Source organism: Heterodontus francisci, chromosome 43 (genome assembly GCF_036365525.1).
Source record: "Heterodontus francisci isolate sHetFra1 chromosome 43, sHetFra1.hap1, whole genome shotgun sequence".
NCBI lineage: Eukaryota > Metazoa > Chordata > Chondrichthyes > Heterodontiformes > Heterodontidae > Heterodontus > Heterodontus francisci.
The window spans coordinates 8,123,541-8,149,052 of NC_090413.1; the positions used below are offsets into that span (position 1 = coordinate 8,123,541).

Genomic DNA, 25,512 nt, shown 5'->3' on the forward strand with positions numbered 1-25,512 from the left:
TTTGTTAGGCATGGGGATTAACGTTTACGAAACCAAGGAGGTGAATGGAGTTAAGATAATGATCAGCCATGATCTAATTGAATAACGGAACAGGCTTGAGGGGCTGAATGGCCTATTCCTGCTCCTATGTTTCTAATGTTCTTTAGGGGAGGAAACTTGCCTTCCTTACCCAATCTGACCGATATGTGACTCCAGTCCCATGCCAATCTGTTTGACCATTAACCACCCTCTGAAATGGCTTAGCAAACTACTTACTTGCATCAAACTGCTACAGTTCAAGAATATTTTCCACCATCTCCGTTTCAGACCAACTAAGGATGGGCAGTTCTTTTTCTTTTGGGCCTCCTTATCTCGAGAGACAATGGATACGCGCCTGGAGGTGGTCAGTGGTTTGTGAAGCAGCGCCTGGAGTGGCTATAAAGGCCAATTCTGGAGTGACAGGCTCTTCCACAGGTGCTGCAGAGAAATTTGTTTGTTGGGGCTGTTGCACAGTTGGCTCTCCCCTTGCGCCTCTGTCTTTTTTCCTGCCAACTACTAAGTCTCTTCGACTCACCACAATTTAGCCCTGTCTTTATGGCTGCCCGCCAGCTCTGGCGAATGCTGGCAACTGACTCCCACGACTTGTGATCAATGTCACACGATTTCATGTCGCGTTTGCAGACGTCTTTATAACGGAGACATGGACGGCCGGTGGGTCTGATACCAGTGGCGAGCTCGCTGTACAATGTGTCTTTGGGGATCCTGCCATCTTCCATGCGGCTCACATGGCCAAGCCATCTCAAGCGCCGCTGACTCAGTAGTGTGTATAAGCTGGGGATGTTGGCCGCTTCAAGGACTTCTGTGTTGGAGATATAGTCCTGCCACCTGATGCCAAGTATTCTCCGAAGGCAGCGAAGATGGAATGAATTGAGACGTCGCTCTTGGCTGGCATACGTTGTCCAGGCCTCGCTGCCGTAGAGCAAGGTACTGAGGACACAGGCCTGATACACTCGGACTTTTGTGTTCCGTGTCAGTGCGCCATTTTCCCACACTCTCTTGGCCAGTCTGAACATAGCAGTGGAAGCCTTACCCATGCGCTTGTTGATTTCTGCATCTAGAGACAGGTTACTGGTGATAGTTGAGCCTAGGTAGGTGAACTCTTGAACCACTTCCAGAGCGTGGTCGCCAATATTGATGGATGGAGCATTTCTGACATCCTGCCCCATGATGTTCGTTTTCTTGAGGCTGATGGTTAGGCCAAATTCATTGCAGGCAGACGCAAACCTGTCGATGAGACTCTGCAGGCATTCTTCAGTGTGAGATGTTAAAGCAGCATCGTCAGCAAAGAGGAGTTCTCTGATGAGGCCTTTCCGTACTTTGGACTTCGCTCTTAGACGGGCAAGGTTGAACAACCTGCCCCCTGATCTTGTGTGGAGGAAAATTCCTTCTTCAGAGGATTTGAACGCATGTGAAAGCAGCAGGGAGAAGAAAATCCCAAAAAGTGTGGGTGCGAGAACACAGCCCTGTTTCACACCACTCAGGATAGTAATGGGTCAATAATGCCCATATGCCAACAACGATTAATTATAAAAACATCTGAATCTACCTGTCTGCTCTTTAGGTGGGTGTAACAGAAAAGCAGGGAATCCTCCGGATGTCATGGCTGACATTACCAAAAACAAAGAGAGACTTGCATTTATATAGCACCTTTCATGATGTCAGAACTTTACAGCCAATGATGTACTTCAGAAGTGGAACCACTTCTGTGATGCCAGGATATAGGGGAGAACCCGTCTGCTTTTCTTTGAAATAGTGCAATGGAATCTTTTACATCTACCTGAGAGGGCAGGCGGGGCCCCAGTTTAATGTCTCAACCAAAAGATAACACCTCCGACAGTGCAGCACTCCCTCAGTACTGCACTCCCTCAGTACAGCACTCCCTCAGTACTGCACTGGAGTATCAGCCTGCAGTTTGTGCTCAAGTCTCTGGAGTGAGGCTTAAACTGATAATCTCCGACTCAGGTGAGAGCGTTACCACCAAGTCACAACTGACAGCCTAAAGACATAGTCAAAGATAAAGGAAAGATCACGACGTGATTTAAATACAAGTATTAGACTTTCATCTCATAATAAGACCAATTATTAATAATTAGATTTCCACTCCAGAGACTTAGGACAGTGAGACTTGGATCACACACACTGCACTACTGGGACAGCGAGTCTCTCACGCGCTGCACTACTAGGGCAGTGAAGAGCACATCAGCCCTTAATATTTACACCCTCGGTTTCAGGTAACCACAGGAATATCTGATGAATCAGCAGCTTTGGCCTGCACTGTCAATTCGGAATATAATTGAGGCCCATTATTGTCACAAAAACGGTTACAGGTCCTTCAGCAGTCGGCTATGGCTGTTGTTGGAGCTGGTCTTCTCCAAATTGATGTCATCCCCCAGCACAAGGAATCAATGTCTGCCCACATGGATCCACTCGTGTTTATCAATAATCCCTGGGATACTCACACGTGAAGATTATTGTTTCATTAATGTGAAAATGGTGTGTGACTCCAATCAGAGGGGATTGAGCAGCTGAATGTATGCTGTCAGGGGAATGAAGCCCAATGTTTTCATTCTAAGGCAGCAGAAGGAAGAATCATGGTTTGGAACCCCACAGATGCTGTGTGTTCAGAGAATTATACAATAAATTAAAAAGCAATTAGAAAAGTATTTGAACAGGAATATAAAAGTATATGGGGAAAGGGCAGGGCATTTGTTTGGAGTAGGTCGAGTTGAAGAGCTAGTATCAGCACAGGTGTGAGGACTGAATGACCTTTGCCTCTGTCCTGCTTTTATATCACCACTGAACATACTGACAAATGATCAGCATGAGTTTGAAATTATAATAATTTCCTACCTGTTCCTCAGCTTTGTTAATGACAACAAGATTGGCATCCATTGATGCACAGGATCTCTGGGCACCTGCCCAGTTATTGGTGTTTGACGAAAGGTAATAACAGTTTTTCTGAAACAGCTTCCATTGGTCAGGACATTGGGTACGAGGCAGATCTGTGAAGACATTTAAATAAATGTTAGAGGCAGCTGGGACATTCACAAATCTCCTTATTCACCGAGTTTTTACCCAGCATTGTAAAGCTGCTGGTTACAGACCATCAAGTGTCTGACCCCAGGAGTGATCCAACTCAGAATCTCACACTCCAGGGTCTAGTAATTGGATCTGGCCTGAACCAGATGCCGCAATCCCAATGCTACAAACACTGCACACGGCTAAAAGGCCCACAGCTGGACCACGAGAAATTGGTGTGCCAGACCCGATGGTTTATTACTGGTGGACTGCAGACCCCAGTCACGGTTCCAGAGGGACCTCACTGGACCCAGGTCCCAGGTCCCAAAGGCAGATAAATGGAATCGGGAAGCACCAAGATCAGCCAACCCAGCAGAGGCCTTTCGGAGAATCCAGGGAGGGGAGAAAGTTGGGGAAGTGGACATGGCGATGGGAGGCAATGAAGAGGGAGGGGAGGCAGTTGGCAAGGAGAGTAGTCAGTGGACAAAGTAGAGACGTTGGGGGAATCTAGAAGGGATGCAGTCAGGGAAGGGGAGGTAGTTGGATGGAAGAAGTGGGGTGGATTGTGCAAAGTCGCCAGACTCATATTTGCGTAAAGAAAATGTCAAATCCTCGTTTCAGGTGCACGTCCTTTCACAATCTGGGGAGCAGCGCCCTTCGAGCACAGAATTAATGATGTTACAGTCAAGTGAGGCGGGATCAAAGGGCTTCCCTCTTTTCCCTCTCCTTGTTTGGCCACAGCAGGTTTAATTCTTTTTTAAAGTGGATGTACTGACCAATTCAGTAGATTACTTACTTGCTATGATCATATCAAGAACCACTCGGACAGGTTTTCTTGAGGTAACAAAGAAAGAGGTTAACTTTTTATTGTACCAAAACCAAACTAATAAAATAATAAACAAAGTGCCAACTTTCACTCTCTCTCACACACACACACTCTAGAGGTTTACACACCGACAAATAGGTTACAGAGTGGGGAAAGGTGGATTGGTCGAGTTAGAGCCCAGAAAAAAAGTATACAGTCTGTGGAGTTTGGTGATTCAGCTGAATTCAGGAATCCTGAGACTTTTAGTTTGAAGAGGTATATGACTGGTTCTGTGGGTCTCTTGGAGACAGCAATGTGGATGGTTTCCTCCAACCGGGTTTCTGATTGTAGCCAGAGTATGCAAAGGTGGTCAGTCAACAAACAGGATTTGAAAATTTTCAAGCTGGAATGGAGAGACAAAGAGAGGGACCCTCACTTAGGGTCTGCTCATGTCAGAATCCAGTTGCTTCTCCTCTGCTGCAGAAAAAACACCAGTTTAAAACCACAGATTTGATTTTGATTTAGAGATACAGCACTGAAACAGGCCCTTCGGCCCACCGAGTCTGTGCCGACCATCAGCCACCCATTTATACTAATCCTACATAAATTCCATATTCCTACCACATCCCCACCTGTCCCTATATTCCCCTACCACCTACCTATACTAGTGGCAATTTATAAGGGCCAATTTACCTATCAACCTGCAAGTCTTTGGCATGTGGGAGGAAACCGGAGCACCCGGAGGAAACCCACGCAGACACAGGGAGAACTTGCAAACTCCACACAGGCAGCACCCAGAATTGAACCCGGGTTGCTGGAGCTGTGAGGCTGTGGTGCTAACCACTGTGCCACTTCTGGGATGGAGAGGAACTTGGAGTGGGAGGGGAAGGATCCAGTTGTCGTGATCCATGTAGTCCAACAACATAGGTAGGACTAAGAAAGAAGTTCTGCTGAGGGACTATGAGCAGCTCAAGGCTAAATTAAAAAGCAGAACCACAAAGGTAATAATCTCCGGATTACAACCTGAGCCACGGACAAATTGGCATAGGGTAAATAAGATTAGAGAGGTAAATTCATGGCTCAAAGATTGGTGTGGGAGAAATGGGTTCCGATTCATGGGGCACTGGCACCAGTACTGGGGAAAGAGAGAGCTGTTCCGTTGGTACGGGCTTCATTTGAACCATGCTGGGATTAGTGTCCTGATGAATCGTATAACTAGGGTTGTAGTTAGGACTTTAAACTAATTAATGGGGGGGAGAGTTCAATAGAAGGGAAGTTTAAAAAATCAAAAAGAAACGAGAGAACAGAGGTGCAGGGTAGTGAAGAGGCAAACGGTAATCTAAGTGTGACAGGAAGGGGCAGAAAATATAAGCAGAAGAGTTTAGCAGAAATTAGAACCAGAATGAGTAATAATGGGAAAAAGTCAATGCTTAAGGCTCTTTATCTGAATGTACGCAGCATTTGTAACAAGATAGATGAATTGACGGCACAAATAGAAATAAATGAATATGACTTGATAGCTATTACAGAGACGTGGTTGCAGGGTGACCAAGACTGACAACTCAAATTCAAGCGTATTCAAAGATAGGCAAAAAGGAAAAAGAGGTGGGGCTCTGTTAATAAAGGAAGCTATCAGTGCAGTGGTGAGTAATGATATCGGTGCAATAGATTGTGATGTGGAATCAGTTTGTGTGGAAATAAGGAATAGCAAGGGGAAGAAGTCATGGGTGGGAGTCGTCTATAGGTCCCCGAAGTATTTTGACCAATGCCTCCACTATCTCTGCAGCCACTTGGATGTAGGTCATCAGGTCCGGACGACTTGTCTGCCTTTAGTCCAATTAGTTTCTCATCGTGTAATAGGACTGCACCGACGCCACCCCCCACCCCCCACCCAGGTCAATAGCATCAATCACTACCTTGAAGGGTTTAATTTGGAGCAGCCAACACTGGTTCATTAGTCAAAATTGCCTTTAGCTTTTCAAAAGATGCCTGGCATTCACCTGACCACACTACCCTGGTTTTCTTTTTCTGAAGCAAATTGGTTCATGGAGCAGCTACAGCACTAGGATTTCTGTAGAAATCATGCATCCCCAAAAACCTCATGATTTCACGTTTAGTCTTAGGGATAGGGAATCCCACTAAGGCTTGCACTTTTGCCATTCTTGGCAACACTTGTCCTTGCCTCAATATATGCTTGAGGTAGGTCACTCTTGCTTTTGCGAATTCGCTTTTTGCCAGATTTACCATGAAATCATCAGCTTGCAAATTTTTTAACAGAATTTCTAGCTGTTTTAAGTGTTCCTTCCAAATGTTACTGTATATTAGTACATCATCAAGATACACTACACACTTGGGAACTCTGGCTACCACCTGATTCATTAGTCGCTGAAAATGCTGGGGCATTTTTTCGCCTGCATGGCATCACCCGACACTGATAAAGATGGTCTGGTGTGACAAAAGCTGATCTTTAGCTCGATGTGTCAAAGGAACTTGTCAGTATCCCTTTAACAAGTCGATCTTGGTAAGAAACCTAGCACTGCTCACTCTGTCAATACAGTCTTCTAAGCGAGGAAGTGGGAAGTCTGCCTTCGTTACTGCATTGACTTTTCTGTAGTCTAAGTCGAGTTTATCCGTCAGGTTTAGGCGCTAATACTATTGGTGAACTCCAGCTGCTTTGACTAGGTTCAATTAAGTTGTTTTCCAGCATGTATTGGATTTCTGCTTTTACTTGGGCCTGTTTGTCTGGACTTAAGCCATAAGGATGCTGTTTTATAGGAATGGATTTCCCTGCATCCACATCATGTGTACACATCCTGGCTTATCCCTACAGACTTTTTGAAATTCTGTGAGTCGTGTTGTTAGGTCTTCTTGTTGTTTTGTATCTAAGTACGAAAGCATGTTGTCCAATTATCCAAGCCATTCTTTTTAGCTAACCAGATAGTAGCAGGTTCAATTTGAGAATTGTCCAGGCCTCCTTCTTCTTCATCCTCACTATCCCTTTCATTCTTATCTGTCCTTATTACCAGACATACCTGTACTGGCTTATCCTCCTCCCTGCGATAATATTGCTTTAACATATTGATATGACACAGCCAATTTGTTTTCCGGCGAAAGGGGGTGTCAATCAAGTAATTTACCTTACCTACTCTTTTGACCACTTTATACGGACCATTGAACCGTGCTTTTAATGGTTCATCCTATAAAGTCAATAATACTAATACTTCATCCTCTGGTTGAAAAGTTCGGGTCTTTGCACTTCTGTCTGCCCATTTTTTCATAGTGGTTTGGTATGCTTTAAGGTGTTTCTGAGCCACATTGCACCTTTCGTGAGCCTTTCCCAGAACAAGATTATATAGTCCAGGACCGAAGATTCATTCTTTTGTTCTAAGAACCTGTCTTTGAGTTTTGGAGGGCCTCTTATCTCATGTCTGTAATCCAATTCGAAAGGACTAAAACCTGTTGACTCATTCAACGAATCTCGAGTAGCCAATAAAAGAAAGTTTAGCCCTTTATCCCAATCATAGGGATATTCATGACAGTGTGTTCTAATCATTGTTTTGAGAGTTTGATAGTGCCTTTCTAAAGCTCCCTGTGTCTGTGGATGATATACTGAAGATTTTAACTGTTTGATACCCAAATTCCCCATGACTTCTTGAAATATCTTAGACATAAAATTGGAATAAAAACAAAAAGTGCTGGAAATACTCAGCAGGTCTAGCAGCAGCTGTGGAGAGAGCAGCAGAGTTTTGTGGGATATGTCAAACATTCCTTGTTCCAGTCCTACTCAGGCCCCTCCCCCAACTCGTTTTCAGGTACATTGATGATTGTATCGGTGCCGTTTCCTGCTCCCGCCCCGAACTGGAAAACTTTATCAACTTTGCTTCCAACTTCCACCCTTCTCTCACCTTTACATGGTCCATCTCTGAGACTTCCCTTCCCCTCCTCGACTTCTGTGTCTCCATCTCTGGGTATAGGCTGTCTACTAATATTCCTTATAAGTCCACCAACTCCCACAGCTACCTCGACTACACTTCTTCACACCCTGCCTCCTGGAAGGACTCCATTTCATTCTCACAGCTTCTCCGTCTCCGATGCATCTGCTCTGATGATGCTACCTTCCACAACAACACCTCTGATACGTCTTCCTTTTTCCTCAACCGAGGATTCCCCCCCACCCCCCCCACACTGTGGTTGACAGGGCCCTCAACCGTGTCCATCCCATTTCCCGCACATGTGGCCTCACCCCTTTCTCTCCCTCCCAGAACTGCGACAGGGTTCCCCTTGTCCTCACTTGCCACCCACCAACCTCCATATTCAAAGGATCATCGTCCGCCATTTCCCCCACGTCCAGAATGATACCACTACCAAACGCATCTTCCCCTCCCCTCCCCTGTCAACATTCCGAAGGGATCATTGCCTCTGCAACACCCTGGTCCGCTCCTCCACTACCCCTGACACCTTGTCCCCTTCCCAAGGCACACTCCCATGCAATCACAGGAGTTGTAATACTTGCACTTCTACCTCCTCTCTCCTCACTATCCAAGGCCCCAAACACTCCTTTCAGGTGAAGTAGTAATTTACCTGTACTTCTTTTATTTTAGTATACTGTATTCACTGCTCACAATGTGGTCTCCTCTACATCAGAGAGACCAAACGCAGATTGGGTGATCGCTTTGTGGAACACCTCCACTCAGTCCGAAAGCATGACCCCGAGCTTCCTGATGCTTGCCATTTCAACACTTCCCCCCTTCCTCCCATGCCCACACATCTGTCCTGGGCTTGCTGCAGTGTTCCAGTGAACATCAACCTGCCAGACTGAACATTGAGTTCAATAATTTCAAAGCATGACTGGCCCCCTTTTTTATTTTTATTTTATTTTAATTTGTTTCATCGTTCAATTTTTTTCACCATGTGCCTGCCCACTTCTTTTTTTCATGTTTGTGCTTTTGCCTAGGGCTTTCATTATTCTATCATTTCACACCCTCTCTGCATTAACACTTTGTCTTTCACGACACCGTTAACACACTCTCTCTGCCTTTGCCTTTGCCCCAGGACGTCCTTGTCAGTTATTCTCTGTGACCATCTGTCCTATCAACACCTTCCCTTTTGTTCTCTTTTGCCCCACCCCTGCTTTATTTGTTTGAAACCTATTACATTTCTAACCTTTGCCAGTTCTCATGAAAGGTCACTGACCCGAAACGTTAACTCTGCTTCTCTCTCCACAGATGCTGCCAGACCTGCTGAGTATTTCCAGAATTTTTTTGTTTTTATTTCAGATTTCCAGCATCTGCAGTATTTTGCTTTTACATAAAATTGGAACCTTGATCCAATTGAACTTCAAGTGATAATCTATATCTCGTAAAGAATTGGGTTAACTTCTCTGCTACTATTTTATCAGTAGTTTTCCTCAAGGGAGTGGCTTCTGGAAATTGAGTAGCCATATCCATGATAGTGAGTATATGTTAATGTCCTGCTTTTTGTTTTTGCAAGGGTCCTACACAGTCTACCAATACCCTACGAAACGATTCCTCAATAACTGGTTAGTTTTATGGTAGGTCGCAGTTTTCCCACCATTTGGCACATGTGGCATGTCCTACAAAACTGTACCACGTCCTTTGTAAGGCCTGGCCAGTAATAATGTTGTGATCTGGTCTTCTGCATCCCCTTGTGTCCTGCTAGACTAATGTCACACGCTAACCTTAAGAATTCCCAGCAATATTTAAGTGGTACAACTACCTGTTGATCAACCATCCAGTCTTAGACCGTAGGTCTATTAGGCAGTCTATATTTCCTTATCAGAGCCCTATCTTCAATATAATAGCATTCTGGAACTCCTTTTGCCTCAGCTTCTGTCAGAGCCGACTGTGCTATTCTATGTAACTCTAGATCAGCTTGCTGTGCTGCAATTAAAGAAGATTTGTTCAACATCTCATTTGGATTATCTAAATCTCCAAGGTAAGTTTCAGATACTCGGCTATCTGTCCGTGGTGCCAGTTTTATCACCAATAATGGAACTTGTTTAGCCATTGCACAGTTACTACACATGAAGGAAACATGTCTCAAACTTCTTCCTGTAATTGTTCTGTTTCTTTAACTTCACTTGGTTTCTCTTGCTCTGGCCAAATGATTCCCTCGGATTAGGTCAATTCGCTGTACTGGCAAACTATGGACAACTTCTACAGTTACCATCCCAGACATTAGGTCACACTCTGCATGCACTCGATACAAAATTACGGATATATACTCCCCGCTAATACCATTAACTAAAACTTTAGCATTCAGTGCGCTCTCTGGTAGAAATGTTATACCTATCCCCAATAAAAAAAATTTGAGTTGCTCCTGTATCCCTAAGTATAATGATAGGTTTTCCTGCTTCACTTGAGGGATATGGAGTTACTTTTCCTTTTGACAAGAATTCCTTATAATTTTCAGGTATCTTATTCTCAACTCACTTTGGTTTTTGTATCTGGATTTACAGCTGCCATCAACACTACAGCCTGGTCTCCTATACTGTCAGTCAGAGCCCCTTTCTCTGCATTAGCTTTGTGTACCCCAACAAGTCCCATGGGTTTACCTCGCAACGTCCAACATTCTGAACAAAAATGTTCCACCTTGCGGCAATGGTAACGCTTCGGCTTGCGAACATCACTTTTATCCTCAGCACCTTCCTTTCTGGCCTGAGGAGGGGATCCTGAAGGGTTCCTAGCTGTTCCTTCTTGTCCCCTTGCCTTCTTTTCACTCTCCCACCTTCTATCCTTCTCAGGTTTGTGGGGATGACAGGCAAAGGGCTTTTTCACTGGCTTTCAAAACTTTTTGTTTTTTTACGTGAGTTCTCACTACTGGAGAGATTGAATTTTAAACTTCTCCAAGTTCTCTAAGGTACTCATAGGTGGCTTCCAGCTTTACTGCCCATATCCAATGATCAAAATGAATTTGCTTTACCCTCTCAAATTCTGCATACGTCAGTCCAGTCAAGCTCTGCAGATTCTGAAACGTTTGTCGGTAAACTTCAGGGATTAACTCATATGCAGCAAGAATAGCCTTTTTTGCCATCTAATAATCTGCTGAAGCCGCTTCAGAAAGCATGGCATAAACGTCATGAGCTCTGCCCATCAACCTGCTTTGCGTAAGCAGTGTCCAGCTTACCTTTGGCCATTTCATTTGGTTGGCTATTTTTTCAAAAGAAATGAAAAATGCCTCTATGTCCCTTTCTTCAAACTTGGTGAGAGCTTGTATAAATTTAAACAGCTTTTCGCTGGATCCTGGGCTGGATTCAGATTCTCCCTGACCGCAATTTCCCCTGGAGTCAAGATTAACCTTTTGTCTTAGTTCCATCTCTTTTAATTTGAATTCCCTTGCTTCTTTTTCACTTTCTCTCTGAAATGCTCCCTCTTTCACCTTTTACCTCATTTTCAAATTCATGTTTTTCTCATTGTCAATTCTTTCTCAGCCTCAGTTTTTTTTAAATTTTGTTGTTTTTTTTTCTTTTGTCTGTTGAAGCCTAAGTTTTTCCATCTCTAACTGAATTTTAGCCAATTCAACTGTGTCACTCACTGACTTATTGGGCTGAATTTTACTAGCCCTCCAATGTTGGCAGTTCTGGTGGAGGGGCCTGGAAAATTCTTCCAGGAGAGGCCTGCCATGACCCCCAACGCCGGGAAAGCCCCGCCGCATTTTACCGGTGACAGCAAGGCTTCGGTCCGGCCCCCTCACCACAAGGCGGAGGGGCCTTCATTTTAATATTACAATTAATCAACACATATGCAAATTAACTTACCTTGTCCTGGCGGCCATTCTACACCAATATTCTGGCCGCTGGCCAGAACTCCCATGCTTTCGGAACTCCGTTCTAGTGGGGAGTGGGGAGGAGTGAAATTCTCAGGGTGTGAGGGTGGGGGGTGGGGGGGGGACCAGGGAAAAACCCTTCCATTGGCTGAGGGGATGGTGGGAAGGGGTTGAAGGGCAACGTTACAAGGTTCTGGGGACAAAGTCGATGATTAGGCAGAAGAGGTTTTCCAGTGTGTAAATAACATGAAATGGCCAGTAGTGGGGCGCGGAGGGGGGGAGGCGTTGTTGGTTGGAGAGGAGCATCGATCAGTTAATAAAGTTTTCAATTTCACTTTCCACAAAACGTGACTTTAAAATTTAAAGGGCTTGAAGTGCTTTAAAAATAGCACCAGCACCTGCGTGGTAGCATGGGATACTGTTGCCTTGGGATGGAGCAGCCACCCCTTTACGCCATCGGTGGTGGCTGCTCCACCCCTCCATTTGAATGAGTGGTGGAATATCGAGGGGTCTCAATGGCGCACAGCCCGCACCTGCGCGGTGCCTTCTTCCAAGCTCGCCACTGCTCTCAGCAGTGAGCTCGCAAAATTCAATCCACTATCTTCCTCTTCTTCCTCTTGCAATTTCAGATGTTGGGTTATTATGTCAATTATCTCTGCTTTTTAAGCACATGATTTCAATTCTAACTCCAATCATGCTGCCAACTATTAGTTTAACCTTGGTTCAAATTGTCAAGTCACTGAGGGACACATTCTCCTTTCCCAGAAAAACTGCAGCAGCTGCTAATGCTATTCTGGTGATGTAGACCTTACCCTATTACACAAGAAACCTGGTTCCTTTATTATTACTCCCCTCACAATTAACATAATTAGCATTGGATTTTAATCCCACAAGAGCCCCTAATTACTATGTTATGAGCAAGGCGGGAGTAATGCACTGTTAATTCAGTCCCACTACTACACTGGTCCTAGCATATCAAGAAAGTTTTTCATCTACCAAATATTAGCCAAATTTTACACTCTATTTGCTCCCCCAGAATAAAGCACACCAAACCAGGTTTCTTTAAAAAAAAACATTAACTATTTATTTAGAAAAGAAATAATAAGTCTTAACTACTAATGAGATAAATCAATATACATTAACAACTCCTTATTTCTTTCACCCTCATGCGCACACACACATACATTCAAACAAAACAGTTAACCGCGGAAAAGTATTTTCGGTTTACAGCTGCTTCTTCGGAATAGACGGAATAACAAAAATAATTGAGTTTATCGCATTCTGGTAGAATGTTTTCGGTATGGTGAGTTGTCCCAGAGTCGAATAGTCAGATGCCAGTCTCTCCAAGCGAGGCTAATGAACAATCTGTGATGGGTAGGTGTTCACAGCAATTTACCTCCAGCAGGCATCACATAGGTCTTCCATCAGGGGTGTAGCAACAGGTCTACGTAGGTCAGCAGCATTCTATCAGTAGAAGAATTCTTCAGATTTCAGGATTTCTCAGAGCACAGGAGGCAGCAGGAATCACTCTGGATGCAGGGTTTCTTCTCAAGAGCTGTAGGATTGCTTGACAGAGAGAGGTAACACTTTTCTGTGTCTTCCTCTCTTGCTCCAGGCAGGCTAAAGCAAAGATTTCAAATGCCTGCGCTTTGTCCAACTCACTGGCTTTTTCAGGCTCCAAAGTAAAAAAAAAACTTGCTGAACATGGCCACATGTCCAGACACAGTGTCTCCTGTCCTTCAAAAAAAACTGCTCTAAGGAAGGCCAGACTCCTGTGGTTTCCTTTAAATTGTTGGCTTTCCTGTCCTTGTACAAGTTCAATTTCCTTCCAAAGCACCCGTAATATTCAACTTTTCTTATGAACTTCCTTTCAAAACATGGCAGGAATTCCAACTATTTGTAGCTGTCTTCCACTGAGCAAAAATCCTTTTCTCAGTTTTTAAAAGACACAGAATTCTAAATTCTGAATTTAAAAGAAAACCTTTGTAACACTAGTCCTATGGGGAGGGTTTAAACTAGTTTGTCAGGGGAATGGAGACCTGAGGGTAGACTCAGTTGGGACAAAATCAGAAATGAAAATGGAAGGCAGAAAATTAGTGGATGAGACTGGAAGACAGAGGAAACAAAGGTTAGAAAATCAAAAAGAGAGTTTGGCAGTGCTCAAGGGTATCTCCTTCAATGCAAGTAGTATAGCAAATAAAGCAGATGAGCTAAGGGCACAGTTAGACCCTAAAATAAAAGCAAAATACTGCAGATGCTGGAAATCTGAAATAAAAACAAAGTGCTGGAAATACTCAGCAGGTCAGGCAGCATCTGTGGAGAGAGATGAACGGTCACAGACCTGAAACATTAACTCTGCTTTTTTCTCCACAGATGCTGGCTGACCTCTGAGTATTTCCAGAACTTTCTGTTTTTATTTATGGCACAGATAGACACACAGCTGTTTGTTATCATAGCTATTACAGAAACATGGCGGAAGGAGGGACAGGAATGGCAGCTCAATGTTCCTGGTTACAGGGTTTTCAGGTGCATTAAGGAGGGGGATAAGAAAGGAGGGGAAGTGGCATTTTTGGTCAATGAAACAATTATAGCTGTGATAAGGGATGATATGTTGGAAGGTTCATCAAATGAGGCCATATGGATCGATCTAAGGAACAAAAAGGACAATCACACTGCTGGGAGTGTAAGATAGACCCCCAAACAGTCAGAGGGTGATAGAAGAGCAGATATGTATGCAAATCTCTGAGAAGTGCAAAAACAATCAGGCAGTAATAGTAGGGGATTTTAAATACTCCAATATTAACTGGCAGGTGAACGTCTGCATGACATTACTGAGAGTTGCAGAGGAAGTGAGGGACCTTGGAGTGAATGTCTACAGATCCCTGAAGGTAGCAGGACAGGTTGATAATGTAGTTAAGAAACCATATGGAATCCTTTCCTTTATTAGTCAAGGTATAGAATATAAGAGCAGGGAGATTATGCTGGAACTGGATAAATCATTGGTTCGGCCACAACTGTGTGCAGTTCTGGTCACCTCATTACAGAAAGGATGATTCTGCTCTTCCTTAATGCCCATTCAACCAGGACTGGTCTCCTGGCTTGATGATTTTGGATGAACAGGGGGATGTTCTGGGCCATGAGTTTACAGATTGTGGTGGTCTACAATTCTGCTGCTGCTGGTGGCCCAAAACATGTCATGGAATCCTTATTTTTACTGCCAGGTCTGCCCCTTGGTCTGTCCCATTTAATACGGTGATTGTGCCACACTATGCAATGGAGGGTGTCCTCACAGTGGAGACGGGACATTGTTTTCTCAAAGACTGTATAGCGTTCACTCCTACCAATGTTATGGATGACAGACAAGTCTGTGACAAGCAGGCTGCTGAGGACGAGGTCAAATAAGTTCCTTCTTCATGATGGTTGCCTCAGCTGTTGTAGGTCCAGTCTGGCAGCTATTTCACTCAGAATGTGGCAAGGCCACATTGGCCATACAGTTGAGCCATGCTGGGTGGTGGACATTGAAATCCCCACCCAGGTATATTCTGTACACTTGATTTCCTCAGACCTTCCTCCATGTACTGTCCAATATGTAAGAGTGCTGAATCATCAGTTGAGGGGGGAATGGTATGTGTGACAGTGTGTGATACTTTTTCTCCTGTTTGACCTAAAATCATGAGACATTGAGGGGTCTGGAGCCAATGTTGAGGATTTCCATGGCCATTCTCACCTGACTGTAAAACCCTTGTCCCACCTCTGTTTGGTCAGACCTGTCAGTTGAGTGAAGATGATCGGGAGTCTGAATCCCACATATTGAAGAAGATGTTGCAGGTTTAATTCAGCTGATCCATGCCTGATAGCAAAGCTCCATTCAATATTCTCCTTGTTGAGTCTAAAGTGTTATTTTATAACTGAGTGTCTTGCTAATCCACTTCAGAAGCCAATAAGAATGATTGTGGACTGAAGCCAGACTGGGTACGGGGTGGCAGATTCAGTTTGCCTCAGGGACATTGGTGAACCAGTTTGGTTTTCTGTGGTGCCAGCCTCTCCTTATAAATTAATGCTTTAATTCTGTTCACCCTTTTCCTGGTTGCAACCTGACCCCAAATAAAGAGGGCAGTTTTAACAAGGGTGTGTTCGCAGTGGGTGGGGGCACAGAGTGAGGGATGAGAAGGAATCTCCTATTGGAAGCCAAGATATCTCCTTGAACTAATAGAGGGCAGTCCCTCGTCCAAAACCACTGGAAAAATTCTAATTTCCATATTACACAAAGAGGATATAGAGGCACTGGAAAATATGTGAGAATGATTCATCGGGATGATACCAGAAAGGAGAGGTTATTCTATCATAACCAGACCAGACTGGAGGCCATTTACCGACAAAAGGGAAATCTGAGGAGTGACCCATAGAGATCTACATAATTATGTAAGGATAGACTTAGAGAAGATATCTCCACTTATGAGGGAGTCCAACACTATCAGCCCTGAGCATGAAATAATCATTCATAAAACCAATAGGAAATTTAGGAGAAGTTCCATCCCTCTCCCTGGCAACTGTCTGAGACTGAACCAGACTGTTCACTACTTTGATTTCATATTTGACCCCAAGATGAGCTGCTGACCACATATCCACAGGATCACCAAGACTACCTATTTCTACATCTGTAACATCACCTGACTCCACCCCTGCCTCAGCTCATCTGCTGCTGAATCCCTCATCCTTGTCTTTGTTAGCTGTAGACTTGGCTCTTCCCACACTCTCCTGATCGGCCTCTCACCTTCCGCCCTCCATAAACAACTGCTCGTCTGGAACTCTGCTCCCTGTATTCTTAGCCGCACCAGGTCCTGTTCACCTATCACCCCAGTCCTTGCTGACTGAGATTGGCTCCCGGTCAAGTAACTCCATTTAAAAATTCTCATCCGCATTTTGAAATCTCTCCATGGTCTCACCAATCCCTATCTCTGTAACCTCCTCTCGCCCTACAACCCACCGAGTCTCTGTGCTCCTCCAATTCTGGTCTCTTGCACATCCCCTATTTTAGATGCTCCACCATTGGTGGCCATGCTTTCAGCTGCCTGGAATCTTAGCTCTCCAATTCACTTCCTAAATGCTGCAAATCTTCCTCTTTGACCAAGCTTTTGATCATCTCTTCTATAACCTTATTTACACGGCTTGGTGTCAAATGATGCTTGATAACCCTCCTATGAAATGCCTTGGGACACTTTATTATCTTAAAGGTGCTACATAAATGCAAGTGTTGCTGCTGTTCTTCACTCAGAGAGAGGTTAGAATGTGGCGATCGTTACCACAGGGAGTAGTTGAGGTGAATACAATAGATGCATTTCATGTGAAGCTGGATAAGCAGATGAGGCAGAAATGAATTGAAGGATATGTTGATGGGGGAGATGAAGTAGGATTGGAGGAGGCTCGAGTAGAGCAGAAATATCAGCATGAACCAGTTGTCCAAAAGAAAATCCAAATAGCACAATTTGGTTAATATCACCTCTGATTTTTCTCGAGGTTTATTTACAATGGTGTCCTGTTGAGTAACCTTCAATTGCTGGAGACTCCAGGGAAATCTGGGAGAGTTGGCAACTCTATGTGGAATAATAGGGGACGGTGGGGGGTGGGGAACAGACCGACAACCCTCGAGTTAGGTACAAGGCACCTAAAAGTGTGCATCTCCTGACCAGATCCTGTCTGGAGTTCTGGGTTCTGGCTAGTAACAAGGCCCTGACCCTAACACAGGCCTGGCCCCAGGCAGCGTTGGGCACCCAGCAGTGGGGCCAGAAAGGCCACTCTCTGCTGCAGGCAAATAGCACAGTCATGTATCTGGCTGTGAGGTCTTGTGCTGGATTTGTCCAATAGGTCACAATCCTGACATCGTGCTCAATTCCGGAGTGGGAAACGGGAAGTGGCCATGGGAGGATGTTGGTTGCCAACTTCCTGGAGGTGGCCAATTATGAACCACGTCCCGGAGCCCCTTCCAATTAAGAACCGTGGTTGGCCCAGGGAACCGGGAGGCCCAATTGGAGGGCTGGCAGTGATGATAGACAGGCTGCCCCATTGGGAAAGGTGTCTGCCGTGTGTTAGGTAGGAGAACATGAGGATGCAGCAGGATGGAGGCAGCCTATGAAAACGCATACAATTGCAAAAAATAATGTGGCCACAACTGCCAGGCCATCATTGATGAAGGGGAACCCCTCCACGGGATGGGCTGCAGCAGCAGCAGTGACCCTCTGATCCCCATGGCTCTGGGATGGGGGGATTTCGAGGAGGTGTCGATGGTCCACCACCTGCAACTGAGTGGCCGGCTCCAGGCAGCTGCTCGGCTTTAGCCTCAGTGTGCGGCACATCCGCCATTTGGCAGATTCCAGTGACTGCACCAAATTGCCATATGTGGGCACTTAATTATCTACCCTTCCTTGCTGGGCAGGTATCCGGGGTCACATCTGCCTCTGGCAAGATTGTTCGGAGGTGGGATTGTGTCAAGGTCCTCCCCAATGTTATATTGCCCAACCTTTCTCCTGTTGCCAACTCCAAACCCATCTTGCAAGACAGTGAAATTACAGACCTTTGTGTCTGTTGTTCAAAAAGAGCCAAAGGATCTGCTGGGTCCTTGTGGAGGTTGAAATCCACTGACCACAGGGCACTGTGGCCTGTCCTCTGAGAGCCCCAGGCCCAAGGACAGGCCACATTATCTTTAAACACCCCGCACGCAACTTGTATTCACAGAGAAAACTCAGACTCCAGGTGCTGGTGACCCCTCCCTTCAGATCCACGCGATTGCAATGCCTGCACTTGTTATGGACACAGGAGCTCTGCCCCACCCCCTCCCGGGGTAGCTGGAAGCCCTGGGGTAACCTTTCCCCTCCTGTCAGTTGGGGAATTGAGCATCTCCAGGAGCAGAGAGAGGAGGGAAATTGCTTGCTGATGTGATCACACCAGATACAAATGTATATAGTAACTGGAGTCAGTGATGAGTAGCTGTACAGTATTATCAATCAGCTGATTCCAGTGTCAACATTCAGATAGTTTCCAGTATGAATAATTGGAGATTAAAGGTCTCTCTGATGATTATTTAACTTACTCTCCTGAAGCTGTGAAAGTTTAGTCCCGAGTTCAGTGAGTGAGCTTCTTGTCTCCTCAGACATTCCTGTAACTGAAAGAGGAAAACACTTTAGATCATGTGATACTGTTTCCCCAGAGATCATTATCACCTTCTCTCTAGATTTACTTTGAAAGCACAGTGGTACTCCTCAACACATTATCAATCATTATATAAAATTATAAAAACCTTCAGTTTAGCACACTTCAAACAATCAGAACAGGCAAAGAGAGAAAGACAGTCACTTTATGCGAATCTTTTCTAACCTAGAAGCAGAAATTTACAAGCATCTGCCAATCTACATGTTTTCTTCACCAGGTGCAATGATCTGCTGATGGATCTCAGGATATCCCTATGGTCAGTAACTAGACTGCAGCCTTAAAGGGACAGACCATTGAAACACAGAGCCATCTTTGCAGCAGAATACTACATTCTGCATTCTCAGTTACAGTGTTCCTGTAGTTATATCCAGAGTATGATCCGGCCTACCATAAACAATGTTACGGGTGGGGTGGGGGGGTGGGAGGGAGGGACGTCTCGCGACATATGAAGTGTCTCATGTGAAGCACATCACATTCTATGCGACCCTAGCACTAAAATCTGATTGGCTTTTGGGAAATTTGAGCCAATCAAAAATGCTTTCCCACTATCCACTTACTTCACTGTTTCATGACATCTCAGCCCCAGGACATCGCTGCAGGAGTTCCTCACGGGAACATCCATCTTCAGTCATTTCATCAAACTGACCTGACTTGGACATGCGTCATTATTTCCCTTGTTGGGAGTCAATATCCTGGAATTCCCTAATGAACCCCATAGTGGGAAAACCATTGCCACGGGAATTGCACAGTTCAAGGAGGAAGTCCACTCTCACCATCTCAGGACAGCTAGTCATGGTCAATAAGAGTGCTTGCTCAGCCACTGAGAGGGAAGTTCAGACTCAACCATGTTGTTATGGGACTTGACTCACATTTCGACCAGACTGGGTAAAGACAACAGGTTTCTATTTTTAAAGGACACTGGAGAATCAGTTTGGATTTTATGACAGTTTAACAGATTCATCAACACTTTTACTGATTCCAGATTTTAATTTCCAGATTGTTTTTGAACTGAGTTCAAATTCTCAAACTGTCACACTGGGATTTCAACTCACACTCTCTGGATTATTAGTCAAGGCCTGTAGATTACTAGGTCAATCAGATAACCAATACACTCATGCATCTACTTGACCCAATCCTCAACCTGCATCTGTCCATAACAGAAAGTGCTGGAAATACCCAACTGGTCTGGCAGCATCTGTGCAGTTTGAAAGAGAGTTAACGTTTCAGGTTAGTGTTGGGATTTGAACCCATGTCCTCGGGGCATTAGCCTGGGCCTCTAGATTTCTCACTCAGTGACATTACCACTATGCCACCATCTCCCCTGTGACATGTGGCTCACCTCCTGACTGGCAAAGCCTCGACAGTACGTACAAGGCACAAATTGGGGGCATGAGAAAATATCAATGAAGAAGTTCAACACCATTTAGGGCAAAACTACAAAGCAGTTTAAACCATTTGGACATCACCGCAGAAACATTGATCTCACCCCTACCGGTCAGAGAGTCATAGAGTTTTACAGCACAGAAACAGGCCCTTCAGCCCAACGCATCTGCACTGACCATCAATCACCCGACCAATCTGATCATACTTTCCAGCACTTGGCCTGTAGCCTTGTATGCTATGGCATTTCAAGTGCTCATCAAAATACTACTTAAATGTTGTGAGGGTTCCTGCTTCTACCTTGACAGAAATCTTTGTATCCTCATTGACTACAGGTGAGGTCCCAGAGGACTGGAGAATAGCCAATGTTGTTCCTTTGTTTAAGAAGGGTAGCAAGGATAATCCAGGAAATTATAGGCCAGCGAGCCTTACGTCAGTGGTAGGGAAATTATGAGAGAGGGCTCTTTGGGACATGATTTACTCCCATTTGGAAACAAATGAACTTATTAGCGAGAGGCAGCATGGTTTTGTGAAGGGGAGGTCATGTCTCACTAACTTGATTGAGTTTTTTGAGGAAGTGACAAAGGTGATTGATGAAGGAAGGGCAGTGGATGTTGTCTATATGGACTGCAGTAAAGCCTTTGACAAGGTCCCTCATGGCAGACTGGTACAAAAGGTGAAGTCACACGGGATCAGAGGTGAGCTGGCAAGATGGATACAGAACTGGCTCAGTCATAGAAGACAGAGGGTAGCAGTGGAAGAGTGCTTTTCTGAATGGAGGGCTGTGACTAGTGGTGTTCCGCAGGGATCAGTACCTTTGCTCTTTGTAGTATATATAAATGATTTGGAGGAAAATGTAGCTACTCTGATAAGTAAGTTTGCGGACGACACAAAGGTTGGTGGAGATGCGGATAGTGATGAGGATTGTCAGAGGATACAGCAGGATATAGATCAGTTGGAGACTTGGGCGGAGAAATGGCAGATGGAGTTTAATCCGGACAAATGTGAGGTAATGCATTTAGGAAGATCTAATGCAGGTGGGAAGTATACAGTAAATGGCAGAACCCTTCGGAGTATTGACTGGCAGAGAGATCTGGGAGTACAGGTCCACAGGTCACTTGAAGTGGCAACGCAGGTAGATAAGGTAGTCAAAAAGGCATATGGCATGCTTGGCTTCATCGGTCGGGGCATAGAGTATAAAAATAGGCAAGTCATGCTGCAGCTGTACAGAACTTTAGTTAGGCCACACTTAGAATATTGCGTGCAATTCTGGTCGCCACACTACCATAAGGACGTTGAGGCTTTGGAGAGGGTACGGAAGAAGATTACCAGGATGTTGCCTGGTCTGGAGGGCATTAGCTATGAGGAGAGGTTGGATAAACTCATATTGTTTTCACTGAAACGATGGAGGTGGAGGGATGACATGATAGAGGTTTACAAAGTCATGAGTGGCATGGACAGAGTGGATAGTCAGAAGCTTTTTCCCAGGGTTGAAGAGTCAGTCACTCGGGGACATGGGTTTAAGGTGTGAGGGGTAAACTTTAGAGGGGATGTGTGAGGCAAATTTTTTACACAGAGGGTGGTGAGTACCTGGAACTTGCTGCCGGGGGAGGTGGTGGAAGCAGGTACGATAGCGAGGTATCTTGACAAATACATGAATAGGATGGGAATAGAGGGATTCGGTCGCCGGAAGTGCAGAAGGTTTTAGTTTAGGCAGGCATCAAGATCGGCGCAGGCTTGGAGGGCCGAATGGCCTGTTCCTGTGCTGTACTGTTCTTTGTTCCACCCCGTCAGGCAGTGTGTTCCAGATTCCAACCACGTTCTCAGTGAAAAAATCTTTCCACAAATCCCCTCTAAACCTCCTGCCTGTTACCTTAAATCTATGCTCCCTGGTTATTGACGCCCTCTGCTAAGGGAAAAAGTTACTTCCTATCTATCCTATCAATGCCCCTCACAATTTTGTATACCTCAGTCAGATCCTCCCTCAGCTTTCTCCCCTCCAAGGAAAACAACCCCAGCCTATCCAATCTCCCTTTATAGCTGAAATGCTCCAGCCCTGGCAACACCCTGGTGAATCTCCTTTGGACCCTCTCCAGTGCAATCACATCTTTCCTATAGTGTGGTGACCAGAACTGTACACAGTACGCCAGCTATACATAACCAGTGTTTTATACAGATCTAACATAACCTCCCTGCTCTTATATTCTATGCCTCGGCTAATAAAGGTAAGAATCCCATATGCCTTCCTGACCATCTTATCTCCCTGTGCTGCTGCCTTCAGTAATCTATGGACAAGCACTCCCAGGTCCCTCAGTACACTCGAGGGTCCTACCATCCATTGTATATTCCCTTGCCTTGTTAGTCCTCCCAAAATGCATCACCTCGCACTTCTCAGGATTAAATTCCATCTGCCACTTCTCCACCCATCTTACCACCCATGTATTGTTCCATTACTGTTCCATTGCTGCAGTGTGTGCAGGGAGGGAGGGTGGGGGTGGTTGATGTCACAGAGCAGGGTAATGATGTCACACTGCAGGGAGGTGATGACACACAGTGGGGGTGATGATGTAACACAGCAAGACAGGTGGTATGAAATTGAAAAGGTCCAGCTCTGCTGGATTGCAGAAGCAGGGTCCGGGGGATTTATATTCCGTTCCAGGAGACGTGCCAAATTCTAAGCATAGGACACTGTGGGCTGGATGTAACTGTTCCACCTGCTATACATATGAGTCCCTTGAGATAGATTATAACAGCAAACTACACAGCATCGTATCAGTGCAGGATGGGTATTAGATATTAGTTCCAGCCACAAACCAAAACCCAGATTAGAATACAAAAGTTTTATTCAAGCACTTTTCAGCCAAATAGGATCATCTCCTTTATCAGATTAGGATTTCACACTCACCATTACTCTTCAACTGGGAAAGTTCCACTTTGAAGTCAGCCTCTGATGTCTTCATTTCACTGACGATCTGTGCAACTGAAAAAGATTCTCACACGTTAGCATAGACTGGATTTTCCTCCCCTGTCCCGAATGGAGAAAATCACATGATAAGGCTTTCCCACCCCAAAGTCAATTACCCCTCCCTTCCCAGCCCTGTAAGGATTCTGTGAGCCACTCCTTCCATGCCCATCATATGGAAATTAGAGAAGGTTTGGATGTGATATTTCAGCGACCAGAGCGAGTTCCAGTTCCCTATTGTTCATGGTTTAGTTGAGTTGGAATCTGGCAGAGAGCAGAATCACATAACGACTGAGGACTGAAAAGTAATGGTTTTACAAAGAGTGAAGTAGAATGTAAAAGATGTCAGCTAGACATAGAGAGGATGAATTCCTGGAGTGTATATGAGATGGATTTCTGCAGCAGTATGTTGAAGAACCAACTCGGGATCAGGCTATTTTAGATTTAGTATTATGTAATGAGAAAGGGCTAATTAATAACCCAGCTGTAAAGGAGCCATTAGGAAATAGTAACCATAATATGATTGAATTCTACATCAAGTTTGAAAGAGATATACTTCATTCTGAAACTAGGGTCTTAAATCTGAACTAAGGAAACAAAAACGGTATGAAGGGCAAGTTGGCTATGGTGGATTGGGAAAATACATTAAAAGATTTGATGCTAGACAGGCAATGGCTAGTATTTAAAGAAGTATTACACAGTTTACAACAAATATACATTTCTCGAAGATACAAACACACAGCAGGAAAGGTGAATTAATTGTGACCATCAAAAGAAGTTAAAGATTGTATTAGGTCCAAGGAATTGGCATATAAGTTTGCCAGAAAATGTGATGAGCCCCCGAAGATTAGGAGCAATTTAGATTCTAACAAAGGAGGACCAAGAAACTGACAAAGAGAGAGAAAAGAGCTTATGAATGCAAGCTAGCTAGAAAATAAAGGTGTCTGTAAAGTTGTAAAGGAACTGAAAGTAATTAGTATTAATGAAGAGGTAGTATTTGAAAAATGTAATTGGATGGCAAGTCCCCGCTTCAGTTGCCTGGCTTCGCACGCTCCCACCCGCTGCTCCACAATGCCCGCCTCTCCCGACTGCTTGCTGCTCCATCCCAACATTCTCTCCTGCGCTCGACTGTTCGCCGTTCCCTCCCGCTGCTCACTCCCCACCTCGCCGCCCAGAGAAGCACAGGGGAGGGGGAGCGAGTGGGGTGCTAGCGGCGAAGTGGGAAATGAGTGGCGGGATGGAGCGGTGACCAGTCAAGAGCGGCGGAATGGAGCAGTCTCAAGCAGGTGGGCATGGGAGAGAACGGAGGGAGCGGGGAAGAGAAGCAGAGATTGAGGCGTCTTTCCAAAACTCACCCTGGAGGCTGACGTCCCTTTGCGTGATAACGTATTCACACGCATGCCCGCATTAGTACTGGCAAGCTGTCAAAGCTCAGGTGCATTCTGTATGTGTGCAAGGATGAATGCGTTCCACGCTGGTGTACAGTTCATAACACAGTGATGATGTTAGCACATGGTTGTGTTGTCAGAAGGCACTCAGAGATATATATACAATATAAATGAGAGGCATACAGGAGAAAATCAAGAAACAATACATTCATACAAGTCAATGATTAGACTCTCGTTGCTGACCTGTTTGCTGTTTTCAGCATCCTTTCACTGAAAGGACATTAAAATCAGAGAGAACTTTCAGTGGAGATTCACCAGGATGATGCCAGGGTTGGAAAGCTAATTAAGTGTAGAAACTTGAGATATTATTACTAATTCCACTGGAACAGGGAAAGAAAAGAAGAGATTTAATAGAGGTCTTTAAAATTATGAAGTGTCCTGATAAGGTGAATAAGGGAAAAGAAAATTTCTTTTCTTCAGGCTGGAGAGTCAGTGATGAGGTTTCGTCAATTTAAAATTGTCACTAAGACTGTGGGGAGTGAGGATAGAGTGAGGAGAGAATGAGGAGAAAGGGTAGGAGTGAGGGTAGGAGAGGTTTCTTTATGTTGTCGCAGAGGATGATTTGGCATAGGGATTATTTCAGGCAGAGGCCACTGCTTCTTTTAAGAAAAAAATTGATACTCATTTTAAGCAGAGGAATATACAGGGATACAGAGGAAAAGGAGAACAGTGGATTAGTTCTGAATTGCTCTGGTAAAGATCCAACATGAGCGAAATGACCTCCATCCATTGCTTTGGTCTTTCCATTGAGTGTACACACTCCCTATCTCTGTCATCTCCTCCAGCCCTGCAGCCCTCTGAGATGCCTGCTCTCCTCCGATTCTGACATCTAGAGCATCCTCAATTTTAATTACTGCATCATTAGCAGC

The 25,512-nt window shown here is 44.8% G+C and overlaps 1 protein-coding gene across 1 annotated transcript in view; it reads right to left on the bottom strand.

Annotated features, from left to right (window-relative positions):
• LOC137355554 (CD209 antigen-like) overlaps positions 1-25,512 on the bottom strand; it is a 52,812-nt gene that overhangs the window by 8,097 nt on the left and 19,203 nt on the right. The window contains exons 5-7 of the mRNA XM_068020800.1: positions 23,139-23,213; positions 18,735-18,806; positions 2,890-3,041 (exon numbers count right to left, since the gene is read on the bottom strand). Coding sequence (XP_067876901.1) covers positions 2,890-3,041; positions 18,735-18,806; positions 23,139-23,213 — 299 coding nt within the window. The remainder of the gene's footprint in view (positions 1-2,889; positions 3,042-18,734; positions 18,807-23,138; positions 23,214-25,512) is intronic.